The sequence below is a fragment of the Zea mays genome, chromosome 4 (genome assembly GCF_902167145.1).
Source record: "Zea mays cultivar B73 chromosome 4, Zm-B73-REFERENCE-NAM-5.0, whole genome shotgun sequence".
In the NCBI taxonomy this organism is placed as follows: domain Eukaryota; kingdom Viridiplantae; phylum Streptophyta; class Magnoliopsida; order Poales; family Poaceae; genus Zea; species Zea mays.
The window spans coordinates 193268591-193283060 of record NC_050099.1 but is presented as its reverse complement, the minus strand read 5'-3'; the positions used below and the strand labels follow the sequence as shown (position 1 = coordinate 193283060).

At 51.4% G+C, this 14470-nt stretch overlaps 1 protein-coding gene across 1 annotated transcript; it reads left to right on the top strand.

Annotated features, from left to right (window-relative positions):
• The first annotated feature begins 6895 nt into the window (after nucleotides 1–6895).
• LOC100191614 (pyruvate kinase) lies at nucleotides 6896–11924 on the top strand. Its single transcript, NM_001137043.1, has 16 exons — nucleotides 6896–7053; nucleotides 7210–7306; nucleotides 7439–7536; nucleotides 7642–7797; nucleotides 8030–8107; nucleotides 8206–8337; nucleotides 8524–8604; nucleotides 8803–8874; nucleotides 8962–9051; nucleotides 9458–9602; nucleotides 9740–9828; nucleotides 9973–10068; nucleotides 10175–10242; nucleotides 10323–10422; nucleotides 10691–10750; nucleotides 11582–11924. Exons 1-16 carry the CDS (start codon nucleotides 6985–6987, stop codon nucleotides 11732–11734), a joined length of 1584 nt encoding a protein of 527 aa, NP_001130515.1. The 5' UTR covers nucleotides 6896–6984; the 3' UTR covers nucleotides 11735–11924.
• Nucleotides 11925–14470: the final 2546 nt, after the last annotated feature.

Here is a 14470-nt window from a genome sequence, read left to right as displayed (position 1 = left end):
CAGAATCCTACGAACGAGTAAGAGTGCACGTAAGCGACGAGGCCGACTGAGCCGAGGGACTCCTATGCCTCCGGGATACGGATACCTCACTCGTCACCTTCCGTGAAAAGTAACTCTCGCTCGGATAAACGATTCTGCTACCGACGAACAAGTCCTGATACTCGAAACAAGAGGAAAGGAAACACAGCTTTACAACACGACAATGATATGTTTGGGCCTCAGCGGTCGCGAAAAACATACGCACACTACATACAAACTCTCCCTGCAGATTCAGACATCAACAGAGGGAGCAGCAGCACCCTCGGCGTCGTCTCCACCTTCGGCGGAATCTAGCCCGACCTCGGACGGCGACGCGGGCGGAAGGATCTCCACCTCGAAGGAGGAAGCCAGCACCAAGCTCGGGCCATCATAGCCAAGGTCTCCGTAAGGGTCCCGGCCCGGGCAAACACCTCGACCGGCCGCTCCGTAGCCTCAGCCAGCTATCCCCCGAGGACATCAGCCCGGCTCATGGCCTTGGCAGCCTGACTCCGGGGTTGGTCCCGCCAGTGGACGACCTGGCCAAGCTCCAGCCGCCGCTGCTGCACCTCCTCGGCCAGGGAGGCCACGTGCTCCCGGGCCAATGAAGCTTCTTCTCGAGCCGACTCTGCCTCTGTCCACGCTGACACCCCTGCCTCCGGCTCCGGCTCATCGTAGAGCAGCCGAGGGTTCTTTAACTGAGCAAGAGAAGCCTTGGGTGGCAAGGCCGACCGAGCCAAGGGACTCCTATGCCTCTGGGATATGGATACCTCACTCGTCACCTTCCGCACAGGGCAACTCACACTCGGTTAAGCGGTTCAGCTAGCCGACAGGCGAGTCCTAGTGCTCGAAATGAGGAAGAAACACGGTATTATACTCAAATACCTAGATGTTCAGGCCTCGACAACCACAATGAACAAACACCGACACTCAAGGTGCCATTACAAACGGAACTCCGGTTCCACTCCCACGGGTATGAACAACCTCCACATCAGAGGGCCTGCGGGACGCCAAACGGGTGGCTCGCCGCCGACCACTGCAGCAGCAGCGACAATGACCTCCCTCCGGGCGGCTAAACAGCAGTAGCGACGACCTCAGGGCAGACGCTACTGCGACAAGGTCCTCGCCCACGTTCCCACTCGAGGGGCGAGGACAAGCCGCCAAGGCCAACGAGCAGGAGGTCAGTCCGCAGGTGGCGTCGACGATCTCGTCGGTGGAGAAACCTTCTCCGGCTACCACCGCCTCAGCGCCGACGACGGCAGCCACCTGCCCACCAACACCGCACCAGCGAGCACCGGCTGTCCCAAAGCGCACCGGCAGGTCCTCACTCCCGTCCTCGTCGCAAGAACGAGAACAGGACCGTCTCAGAACACGAGTACCGCCCTCGCGCGCGTACGACGTGTTGTGAGACCCTCCGATGCGGCCGGCCATAGTCGCCCGGACAGAGGACGGAATGCTGCACCCTGGCTCGCCTCCTCCGCAGAGCTGGAGGATGGTTTCCACCCCCAGATGCCGGAGGAAGAAGCGGGACGCCAGCCCACGCGAAGGCAGGCCCTGGCTCGCCTCGCCCTCCTCCCCAGCAAGGATGATGAAGATCCTTGAAGCTAAGGGCGGGGCAAAGGCCGCAGCCCGGCTTGCTTCTCCCCACCATCGAACTGGTGGTCACCATCCTGGGTGACCATCGGTGAGGGAATGCAGTCGGGCTGCCTAATGAAAATCCTTGAAGCCGAGCGATGGCTGAAGGGTGCCCACCTCCGTAAGGTTGCGCTCCTCCAACAACAAGACGAAGGCAACGCGGGCGCTCCCCATCCGGGGGCTCAGAAGGTGGAAGGATGCAGTGCATGAGGGGAGTGCGAAGGCATGGCTACCACCCGGGGGTCGATCCCTTTTTAAAGGCGGCTCTCCCCACTCGCGTCCTCAGGCATCACGGACTAAGTCTTCACTGACGTGCTCCAAGGTCCTCCCCCTACGACACGGGGGCTGGGTCCCACACGTCATGCAAGCTGGCCCAGAACAGAAGAAGCCAAACCGCCGTGCGTGGAGCGTGTAACCGCCCCGCGGTTACAAGCACTCCTCCGTCCTCGCCAAAACCAACGGTTGAAGGGGTGGACCGCCATGCAGGTGGTGTGCAACCGCACCACGGAGACGCACCCCTTCGACTTCGACGCATCCAGCATGGAGGCCCAGGCCCACACGTCATGAAACCGGCGTGCCGGTTACTACGTGCAAAAAACTGCACCGCCACTTGCGCCAATGTCGTGCCTTCTCGACTGCGGAACCGGTGCCGCGACTCGAGGCAACCCTGCGCATGGCCCAACAGTGCCAACCGAGCACATCAGTCACGGGTCAGTCAGCCGCGGGAGGGGGCGCGACGGTCGATATGGCCAAAAGTGGACTGGCAGTAATGGCGACAGCAGGCGAGCGGAAGCAGTAGTCAAATCGTCTGCAGGCTCACGTCCCCTCCTGGAGCAGCAGGGGAGCCCTCTCCCACGGCGTGAAGACGACGCACCCGTGTTCCGTCCCTCGAACGACTCGCACAATGACCGCCCCGCGAGCCACCCGTCTCGTCGCATTAACTTCACGGCAGGGCAAGCGACACCTTTGGCAGGCGAAGCGGGCGATGTTTCACCTCCGCCATGATGACAGCGTCAAAAAAGGTGTGCCACATCGTTTAAATTCATATCCTTTTCTTCTTCCCCTTTCTCTCTCTTGCTACAGGGACCGGAAAAAGGGATATTTCAAAAGGGATCCTTCTCCGCGAAGGAAGTGGGCCCTGAGCCCTCCTACTGATCAGGGGTTCGAAGGCTGGCCCCTCGGAAGGGTTCGACAGCCGCCCCAGAGTACTCGGGCTTCAGGCTCATTACTGATCAGAGGTTCAAAGGCTGGCCCCTCGGAAGGGTTCAACAGCCGCCTCAGAGCACTCGGGCTCCGCGCCCACTACTGATCAGGGGTTCGAAGGCTGGCCCCTCGAAGGGTTCGACAGCCGCCCCAGAGCACGCAGAGCGAGGGATGACTCTGGGTACGTCCGATACATGGCCGAGGCTCGGGCTACGCTCCCGAGGTACCCTAGTACATTTCCGAGACCAGCAGGAGCGATTTTGTAACGGAGTCCCATCAGAGGGAGGCATCGAGCCCTCGGACCCTATCGAACGGGACCGGTCCGGCAAATCACCTGCAGGTACTTTTGGAGCGCGCCTCTGGGCCACTAGCCGACCCTTATCGAACGGGGCACGGGCGTCCACTCGGATCACCCGTTAGCAACTCACCGGAGACACCATGTTCGACACCCTCCGAGGGCAACATGGCGATTCCCCCCCTCCTCCTTGCAGAAAGGCGACGAAGGGGCGTATGATAAAAGCCGAGTCAGTCCTTGATCGTCCTCTTGCTCTGTGCAGAGGCTCGGGGGCTGCTCTCGCAAACCCGGCTTCGGCCAAACCGTTGACAGCGTCAACAGACCAGCCTGAAAACTCAGAACCTGACCATGCACCCGGACTACGATCAGATCGCATGAGGGAACAACCAGACCGGCCAAGGCATCACGAAAAGCATTAAGACCTCGGAGGAGTCAAACCACTCCTCCGAGGCCTCGGGGGCTACACCCGGAGGGTGCGCTCGCGCGCACCCACCGGAACAAACTATAACCGAGAAAGGTTGGTCCCCTTGCAAAAAAGTGCAACAAAGCCTCCAAGCGAGTACCAACACTCCCTTTGAGGCTTGGGGGCTACTGTCGGGTACCATAATTAGGGGTACCCCAACACTCCTAAACTCGGCTGGTAATCACCATCAGCACAAACTGCAGAGACTGATGGGCGTAATTCAGGTTAAGGCTTCGTCTACTCAAGGGACGCAATCTCGCCTCGCCCGAGCCCGGCCTCGGGCGAGAACAGTATTCCCAGGCGAATTCACGCCTCGCCCGAGGGCCTCCTCAGCAACGGGCGCACCCTCGAATCGCCCGAAGCCCAGCTCGGACAGGCTTCATTGTGAAGCAACCTTGGCCAAATCACCTCACCAACCGACCGTATCGCAGGCGCATTCAATGCAAGGATCGCCTGACACCTTATCCTGACACGCGTGCCTCAGTCGGTAAGGTCGAAGTGACCGCAGTCACTTCGCCCTCCCACTGACTGATCTGACAGGAAAACAGCGCCACTCGCCCCTCTCTGACCGCTGTGCCACCCGCCAGGGTGAGGCTGACAGCAGCTGAGTCCAGCCTTAGGCGCCACAGGAAGCTCCGCCTCACCCGACCTTGGGCCTCGGCCTCAGGAGAAGTCTCCGCCTCGCCCGACCCCAGGTCTCGGCCCCCGCCTCGGCCTCGGAAGGTGGACTCCGCCTCGCCCGACCCCGGGGCTCGGCCTCGACCTCGACCTTGGAAGGTGGTCTCCGCCTTGCCCGACCCCAGGGCCCGGCCTCAATCTTGACCTCGGGCGGAATCGCGTCCTCGCCCGACCCCGGCCTCGGCCTCAGGAGGAGTCTCCGCCTCGCCCGACCTTGGGCTCGGACCGACCACGCCGCAGGGGGTACATCATTACCCTACCCCTAGCTAGCTCAGGCTACGGGGGAACAAGACCGACGTCCCATCTAGGCTCGCCCCGGTAACAAGTAATGATGGCTCCCCGCGTGCGTCCATGACGACGGTGGCTCTCAGCCCCTTGCGGAAGCAAGGAGACGTCAGCAAGGTCCCGACAGCCCCGACAGCTGTGCTTCTATAGGGCTCAAACGCTCCTCCGACGGCCACGACATCGCGTACACAGGACTCTAGCACCTCTCCGACAGCCACGTTGGCATGTACATAGGGCTCTGTAGGGGTGGGCAATCGGTTTTTTCGGTATATTCGGTTCGGTTTTTCGGGTGTTAGAAAACTTCGGTTTTGAGAAACAGAGAACCGATTGGTGTTTAGCCAAACAAAAAACCGACGTCTTCGGTTTTCGGTGTTCCGGTTCGGTGTTCGGTTTATACTGAAATTCACCAAACTTCAGTGCACCAATGTCCTAGCATCCTAAATTCCCACCAGCGCTATGCTTGGCTGCTCACCACCGTGGCCCATGCGTGCTGTCCACTAACTTGACGTGCGTGGGAAGGTTGATGGGCCAAGTTGGGCCATGGGCTGATTCATCAAATAATTTCAAATTGGAGCAAAACAACCAGCCAACCGCACAATCGCAGTAGTCCTTCGGTTGTTCGGGTGTTCGGTTCTTGCAAGCTGGAAACCGACACTGCCACTGAAAACCGATCTGCACACAAACAATAACCGACACCGAACCGATCAACCGAAAAAACCGAAATTTCGGTTCGGTTCGGCTCGGTTCGGTTCGGTGTTCGGTTTACGGTTTAAAAGTGCCCAGCCCTAGGGCTCTGGATCCTCTCTGCCGGACACGTTAGCATATTTCTACACCCCCATTGTACACCTGGACCCTCTCCTTGTATCTATAAAAGGAAGGGCCAGGGCCCTCATACAGGAGGGTGGTCGCGCGAGACTCCCTCTCTCCCTCGCGAACGCTTGTAACCCCTACTGCAAGCGCACCCACTCTGGCGCACGATAACACGAGCCGAGGTTTTTCCCCCCTTCGTGTCCCGTCTCGCGCCAATCCATCTGGGCTGGGGCACGCAGCGACAATTTTACTCGTCGGTCCAGGGACCCCCGGGGTCGAAACGCTGACAGTAGTATTTTCCTTTTTTTCCTTTCTATGTTATTTCCAATTTCTAAATTGCATATTAGGTTAAATCTCAACCTCATCATCAATATATTATTATTGTTGTTGTTATTGTTGTTGTTGAATGCACAAACAAATAAACTTCAACATGATGCATGGATTATTTATGTTTTATTAGAGAATTGTTCACTTTTTTCATGTGTTCTAATGAGTAGAGCAATACATATAAGAAGATTAACTCTTTTCTTATTATTCACCAGTTGGGTGTTACAGATCCGGAGGAGGACGAGCCGATACACGGAGACGGGAGTGGACGATACAAGGTAAGACGGGGGTGCTATATCCGCAGTGGGCGAAGCGACGGCTCAATCCGGAGGAAGCGAGGCGAGACTGGGGTGCTACAACGGGGTGGGTGAAGCGTGAAGGCGACTATTGGATCCAAGGAGAACGAGACGAGACAGGGAGCGGACGAGACGAGGCGAGAGTTTCACGAGACGGGGATTGTGTGCCCGGCTTTCGAACGTGTGTTTTTCCTGTCCGTGGAAACCGTTCAAAACCGAGGATACGCTTCCCTTTCAATGGACTTCCAAACGCTGATGCAGCCACATGAGTTTGTGTTACACGTGGCATGGATGAGCTGGGTTTTGGGTTTTGGCTAGTAAAGGTTCATCCGCCTTTATTTCTCGTCTCTCTTGGTACTTACAACGCCAAAAAAGAGAACGGGGAGCAGTTTTTTTATCTTTCTCACATTTTTATTGTTGATATAAATGCTCTAAATGGACGATCTAGGACGATGTTGTTAGCCAATAAAAGTACATAAACATGTTTTGGAACCCGGAGATGAACAAGCGACTTGTATCATTCATGGGCAGGACGTGTGACGTGTCCTGTCTCAAGCATCCCGTCCCATCCGGGACACCGGCTCAGTTCCAGACTTCCAGTCCCCCGGCTGCTTTGCGGTCCCGCAGCTAGTTGGGCTCTGGGCCTGGGCCTAGATCGGACCCAGCAACATGTGGCCGGAGGCAGCAGAAAACCGGCGGCGGCCGCCGTTCCCGGGACCCATCGGCGTCGGCGTGTCTCCATTTCCCGCAGCAGGGCCCATTGGAAGTTTGGAATTGGAAACCCAAAAAGCATAGGCGGGGGGTGGCAGGGGAAGCACGGAGCAAGAGATTCGTTTGCTGCCATTATTAACCGAGCCGAGCCGAGAGAGGTCAAGCAACGGACCCCCATTCGCATCTGCCTCCTTTTCCTTGGAGCCGAAGAAGAGGGAAAGGAAGGGAGGACAGCCGCCGCCGCCGCCGCCGCCGCCACCGTCAGGATGCATTCCACGAACCTCCTGCTCGAGGAGCCCATCCGGATGGCCTCCATCCTCGAGCCCTCCAAGCCCGTAAGCCTTCCGCCGTGCCGCCCGCCCGTCGTCATGTTCAGATTCGTTTCGTCGCTGATTCGTGCGGGATCGGTCGCGGAACCCCTACCTCGACTGAGACCTGACTAACTTTTGCTTTTTTCGGTTCGGTGCCGGGCGGATCCCTGCCTGGATCAGAGCTACTTCCCGGCGATGACCAAGATCGTCGGCACTCTCGGCCCCAAGTCGCGCTCCGTCGACACGATCTCCGCCTGCCTCAAGGCCGGCATGTCCGGTAACTGTTCACTCTCCGTCTCTCTCTCTCTCTCTCTCTCTCTCTCTCTCTCAATGCCGTCTGGAGCTTGCAGTCTGGCACTGGAACTGATTTGTTGGCTGGTTGGTTTGGTTTTTCCTCCTCCGACTGCAGTCGCCCGGTTCGATTTCTCGTGGGGGGACGCCGCGTACCACCAGGAGACGCTGGAGAACCTCAAGCTCTCCATCAAGTCCACCAAGAAGCTCTGCGCTGTAAGTTCACCTTGCTCTCGCCTTGTCTGGCGCCTCGGCTCTGAACGAACGAACGAATGTGCGCCACGGAGCTGACAATTGCAAGCATCCCACTCTGCGTACCAGGTCATGCTCGACACCGTGGGCCCGGAGCTGCAGGTGGTGAACAAGAGCGAGACCCCGATCTCCCTCGAGGAGAATGGCACGGTCGTTCTCACCCCTCACCGGGGCCAAGACGCCTCCTCCAGCTTGCTGCCCATCAACTTCTCTGGACTCGCCAAGGTTAGCACGTGCCCATGCCGTTCTACTAAGATCTAATATCCGATGCTGTATTTACTTCTACCGAGTACGAGATCAGCGGCAACTGCTAGTTGATCATGCCCTGACTACCAAGTTTAGATTTTTTTTGGGTTAGTTTTATGCACTATGCCGCTGCGATGCCATTCTATTAGTCTAGTCTTGTTTCCACATCACATAGTGGACAAACTTTTTAAAAAAGAATTGTTCCTTGCAGGCGGTGACACCAGGGGCAACAATATTCGTGGGACAATACTTGTTCACTGGCAGTGAGACCACCTCAGTTTGGTTGGAGGTAAAAGGCCTTCTAGCATGCTGTACCTTTAGAAAGTAGGTTTTCGTTTGTTCTCAGCATTTGCTTAAAAAAGGAACTCTCCTATCGTACTGATGTAGGTTTCTGAAGTGAAAGGAGATGATGTGGTGTGTATAATCAAGAACACAGCCACCTTGGCTGGGTCACTGTTCACGCTGCATTGCTCCCAGATTCACATTGACTTGCCCACCCTGTCTGATGAGGATAAGGATGTAAGGAACTACTCTCGAAATTGTGATTTATATATCCTTGTGTAATTGTTGCTTTGAAATCGTCTCCTTCCTATCAGAATTTCACCTTTGGTAACCTGAAAATTTGGTGGCGGAACTAGATTTGTTGTAAAGCTGCAGCCTTGTCCTTTAGCCACCCTAAGACTTACATGCATGAGTTGCTTTCAGGTCATTAGAAAATGGGGTACTCCCAATAAGATTGACTTCCTTTCTCTGTCCTACACAAGACATGCAGAGGATGTGCGCCAGGTAAACAACTTGCATTGTGGATGTATTTTGAGTTATTCTGTTTGTCCTCTCTGATTGCTGTGCTTCTAAGCAGTACCTCTATCACTACAACGAAAATGCGTCATTGCTATATTTGATACACTATCTACTGTTTGTTTGGGGTACAACACTTACGAAGAATGTTGTCAACAGTGCTAATATTTGCTTCTTGCGACACAGGCACGGGAATTCCTGTCAAAATTGGGCGATCTAAGCCAGACTCTGATTTTTGCCAAAATTGAGAATGTCGAGGTATTTTCATGTAAATCCTCTTACATCATTAGCCAGCTATCATTTGTTTGCCCTTCAAATATACATACACTCCTTATTTCTTTGCAGGGCTTGAACCAATTTGATGAAATACTGGCTGAGGCAGATGGTATCATTTTATCAAGAGGGAACCTGGGAATTGATCTTCCACCTGAGAAGGTTGGTTGTTACATATACTAATAATTTAGCAGTGGACTAGTTGAGAATACGGGCTTAAGCCTCAGTAGCTTTGTGGCCACACATTACACCCCCTCACATCTGGGTTCCATCAGATCTAGCATACTATGTGGATTTGAAGTGGGTCAGCGTGTCATATTATGTTTTCTTAATTTTTTGTTAGCATGGTCTTATACTCAAGATATTTTGACTCTATTATCAGAATTGAGTTTCATACCTGCCAGTTTTCTGAAAATCCTAAGGCATTGAGGAATGATAGACAACACACATGAACCTTAAATTTACTTCTAGTTTAGCATTTTCTGTCTCGTTCATGGATGCGATAATTTTTCATATTTCATTAGTTTACTTAGACATTGATCTTTATCACTCCAACTCCATGTTGCAGGTCTTTTTGTTTCAAAAATCTGCTCTTCACAAGTGCAACATGGCTGGAAAGCCTGCTGTTGTCACTCGTGTTGTGGACAGTATGACTGACAACCTCAGGCCTACTCGAGCGGAGGCAACTGATGTGGCAAATGCAGTACTTGATGGTAAGTTGTCAACGATTTCTGTTGTTTTTTCAAAAATCTTGGTTATACTTGGGCTCTTTTAGCCTGATATGCAGCTGGTCATTAGTGCACTAAAAAACGGAAGTTCAATCATGACTCACGATTGATTTTGATTGCAGGGAGTGATGCCATTCTCCTTGGTGCTGAGACTCTCCGAGGTTTATATCCAGTTGAGACTATTTCGACAGTGGGCAGAATTTGTGCTGAGGTGAAATTTCTGTTATGTTTTCTAGATAGGGTTGCATTTTCAACAATTATTGCTATTTTACGCGAATTTGGTGTCTTTTTTTGGGCGCTGCATCTGACTTGCCGTCATTGATTTAATTATACATGTTTGTCAATTGTCTTACAGGCTGAGAAGGTATTCAACCAAGATTTATACTTCAAGCAAACTGTGAAATATGTCGGAGAACCCATGACCCATTTGGAGTCCATTGCTTCCTCAGCTGTAAGATCTATCATCTACATGCTTTTCAGATTCGAATCTTTTTTCTATTAATGTTTGCAAACCACAATTTTTTGTAGTCTAAGATAGTCGTGTTACTATTTCTTAGGTGCGAGCTGCTATCAAAGTTAAGGCTTCGGTGATCATTTGCTTCACCTCTTCTGGGAGGGCTGCAAGGTTGGTAGAAACGGACATGCTTATACAGGGATGCAGTTCAGTGGAAATTAACCTCATGTATATCTCTATATGATCTGCAGGCTCATCGCCAAGTACAGGCCCACCATGCCTGTTCTTTCTGTTGTCATTCCTCGTCTGAAGACAAACCAACTGAGATGGAGTTTCACTGGTGCTTTTGAGGTACGTGAACCCCAATATTCTTTGTGATCTTTCCTGTTAGATGTTTTCTTTTTATGCAACACTGACATTATCTATTATTAGCATGTTGATCATTTCTTTTGTGAATGGTAACATTGGTCTTTGAAGTTTCTCTTGTAGATATTGAACATGTGTCATGCAATGCTTAAGAGAGATTACTTTATTTGAGAAGAATTAAGAACCTTGATTGCCTTCTCTTGTACTGATACTTGGCACCATGCAACTCATTTGTTGTTTCTTTTTCTTGCAGGCAAGACAGTCGCTGATAGTTAGAGGCCTCTTTCCGATGCTTGCAGATCCTCGGCATCCAGTAAGTTAACTGAAGTCTTTCAGTTCACTACTTTGTATAAGCAACACATACTGGCTGCACTGCTCACTTGTACACATGAGCAACTCATTTCTAGCATCGTTGGGGATGGAATATTTTGCAAGCACATCCCTGTTGCCTTTGTATCCTTGATTCCTTGGACTAGCTTTTTTTTTATTCATTTATTTTGGTAAGATATCCAATGAAAACTTGATGGCTTTTGGTAAGCAGTATGAGGCTGCTAGGAGTATACAGATATCTTTCTTTATTAGCATAACAATATTATCATATTATAGATTTGTAGTATACTTGCTTCCATCGGGCTGAGTATGTAAAATTTTGTATGTTCTAAAAGTTTTGAAGGCAAGAACACTACGATGCAGTTCACTGCACTTATAAAACAGACAATGGTCTGATAGCATGGTTAATCAAAACACATCCATTTTTTTAAAAAAAAAATCTGTTGTTTTATTTGTCTATATAGCTTATAGGAGAAGGCTAGGGATCTAAGGTACACTGAAAATACTTGAAGTGGCGATCCCACTTAGGCCTAGTTTGTTGGGTACTCTTGGAACGAGGGGGACTGAAGTGGATTGAGATGTATTGAGGGAGATTTTGATCTATTGTGGATTTAAACGTGCTCCAATCCCTCCAAACCACTCCAATCCAAGAGTACCCAAACTAGGCCTTAGCTTCTTGTTGTAGCTTAGGCATGTCTTAGTCTCCTGAGCAGATACAAGTTTTTTTTGCGTGGTTTCTATTTTGCGCTGCAAATTGATTTGGTGCAATTTTCCGGTTACTTTGTATTAATCGATCTTCATTGTGTTTTTTCAGGCCGAATCAACCAGTAATACAAATGAGTCAGTTCTGAAGGTTGCTCTAGACCATGGCAAGGCATGTGGTGTGATCAAGTCCCATGACCGTGTTGTCGTTTGCCAGAAGGTGGGAGATTCATCGGTTGTGAAGATCATTGAGCTGGACGACTAGGGCATACTTTGCCGATTTTTTTTTTGACGAGGCCGGAATTTGTTGGCTATATGTATAATCCTATAGCTTTCTTTACAAATGAGCAGTTTTTCCCTATGGTGCCATCATAGGACTTGCTTAGCGATTTAAAACTCGATTATGTGCCACCTAAAATGGGCAGATGGAACAATGAAATCATACTGTGCCCTTTATCCGTTGCTATTGTTAACCTGAGCCTGTTTTTTTTTGTTTTGTTTCTCATCAAAAGGGTTGCTAGAAGAGTCTAACAATCTGTTCTGTGAAATGGGGAAGAGGCTACTTACTGCATAGTGTTGAGATAGTGAGGGTTTGTGCTTGCCTCTCCAAAATCATATTGTGCTTGCCTTTGTAGAGAGCTCCATCTGCTTCTGGTACAGAGCCTTGTCTTTCTCAGCGAGCAAACGAAGCTCCCGATGGATCTCAGCACTTCACTTTTAGGAAATCTTCCCTCGCCGATTATTTCTGGCCAAATTCAGATTTAGCTTTGTCCTCTTTAACATCATGGAATCCAATAAGCTCAACCTCATAAACAAGGCCTGCCATTGGATGGACATTTGGGAATGAAAAGCTTCCTTCTTTGCCATTGGATGGACATTTGGGAATGAAAAGCTTCCTCCTTTGCCATTGGAATGGACATTTGGACGAAGGCGTAAAGAAGGCAGCTCATTCCACGCATGAGGGACTCCAGCAGGCAGGCAGGCAGCAGTGGCTGCAGCCTGCAGCTGTCCTGCCTGTAGCGAGGGACGGTTCCTGGAGGGCTCAGGTACACCGAGAGGTGGCCGTCTTCTCTCTTTGTTAAGGAACGAATTTATCGTATCTCCAGGAAACACGCCTTGCTCGTCCCTAGAACTTTTGTTTCGTTCGTTTCAATAGAACGAAGAAGCAAAAAAAAAAAAAGAAAAAGACATGCGATGATGTATAGTAATAAAGAAGTTCAGATGTTGTCATCAACCAAATCATCAAGCAAGAGACAGAGAAGGAAAAGCTAGTGGTCTATATCGATCTCCTGTAAACATCTGCGACAGCCATGTCCATCCTCACCTCGTCTCTTCAGAACTTACTTTCTGCCTATATGTAAAAACTGTTGCTGATCGCTGAGGTACACCATTTTCGTTGCTTCAGTTCAGTCCGCTTGTTTTGCTGCTTCGACTCGGATTAAAGCCAGTTGTTTAGACTGCTGCAACTATAATATAAAGAGACAAAAGCACGATAGGAACAGTAGAAACCGGTATGGCAAACGACAAGCTTAGCTCCATCCATATTTTTTTTAGACTGTCACCGGGGGGGGGAGAGGATCCCCACCTGATTTTCATTCCGGTCTTTTTGCCCAAAGCGGCTAGAGTTTACAGCAAGCTAGCAGCATTGTAGCTAGCATAGTTACAGGGGGGCGAAGCAATGATGAGATTACATAATAGGATTAGAAAACACCAACAACCAAGCACCTAATACTTGTGCCTCTTTCCTGTTGTGCCTGTACGCCCAAGCTTTTGCTTCAGAAGCGCATGAATGCAAAGTGGCCGCAAGAGTGGCATGATCCTGACGGAAGACGATACCATTTCTGCGTTTCCACAATTGCCAGCATCAGAGGAGGACAAAGGAGTTGAATTCTGCACCCGGAAGGCGATCAGGGCGACTGATGTTTGGCAGGTCCTGGGTGCCCAGATCATCAGCGACAGAGAATCCGATGGAGCTCCAAAATTGGCGTGCAAACGGGCAGTGGAAGATGATGTGCGAAGGAGTTTCACTGTCTTGGTTACATATTTCACAACAGTCATCATCAACAATCCCTTTTTTCTTCAGGTTCCATTTGCACTGAATTTTTCCTTGCATAAGCAGCCAACAGAAAAATTGTGCCCGCGGGGGGGGGGGGGGGGGGGGGGGCTTTGTTACCCCAGATGAAAGTGGTGCTAACATCACCATGCCCCAAGGACCCTTTAAGCAGGTTGTAGAGAGTAGAGGTCTGAAAATTACCAGTGTGATCCGCAAGGAAGCAATGTCTGGTATCTGGTCGATCGGCGAGGCTTGTGTTGTTTACTATTGTTAGCACAGCTTCTAGTTCCTCCCGGGCTTGTGGCGTGAGGCGCGGGACTAGGTGCAAACCCTGCAGCACCACCTCCCTCACGCAGGCTTTTTGCCTGATGCAGTGTGAGTACAGGGCTGGGAAGGCTGTAGACAGGTCGTCAGGCCCAGACCAAGCGTCATGCCAAAAATCAGTGCTGCAGCCATCCCCAACCTGAGACGAACTGATCGCTTGATAGATGGGCAGCAACGCTCTCAGAGTATCCCAATGGCACCCCCTGATCTCGCCCTCCATTGTTGCTAGTTTAACATTCGAGTACACCCAGGCTGCCCAAGACGACAAGGCTGAAGAGTGCAATCTGTGAATGAGCTTGACCAACAGACATGTGTTCTGGATGTGTAGGTCCTTGATGCCCAAACCCCCTGCCTGTTTCGGTTTACAAACATTTTCCCAAGCAACCAAGCAGCTCGATCCAGAGCACCGATCTTCGCCAGTCCAGAGAAAGGATCTTCTTCGGCTGTCCACCCTGGAGAGAATCCTAGGTGGCAAAGGCACAGCGCACATGGCATAGACGAGCTGAGAGTCAAGCACCGAGTTCACTAGGACTGCCCTGCCAGCGGGATTTAACAAGGCTGCTTGCCAGCCCGCCAAATATTTGTCAGTCTTGGCGATTTGGGGAGAGAAGGCCGTGAGTCTGA

Bases quoted from the DNA above. Each gene is read 5' to 3' on its own strand.
- LOC100191614 (NM_001137043.1), top strand. From the start codon at position 6,985: ATGCATTCCACGAACCTCCTGCTCGAGGAGCCCATCCGGATGGCCTCC. The intron at 8,108-8,205 runs GTAAAAGGCCTT...GTACTGATGTAG, and splicing joins CCACCTCAGTTTGGTTGGAG to GTTTCTGAAGTGAAAGGAGA. The intron at 10,243-10,322 runs GTTGGTAGAAAC...TATGATCTGCAG, and splicing joins TCTTCTGGGAGGGCTGCAAG to GCTCATCGCCAAGTACAGGC.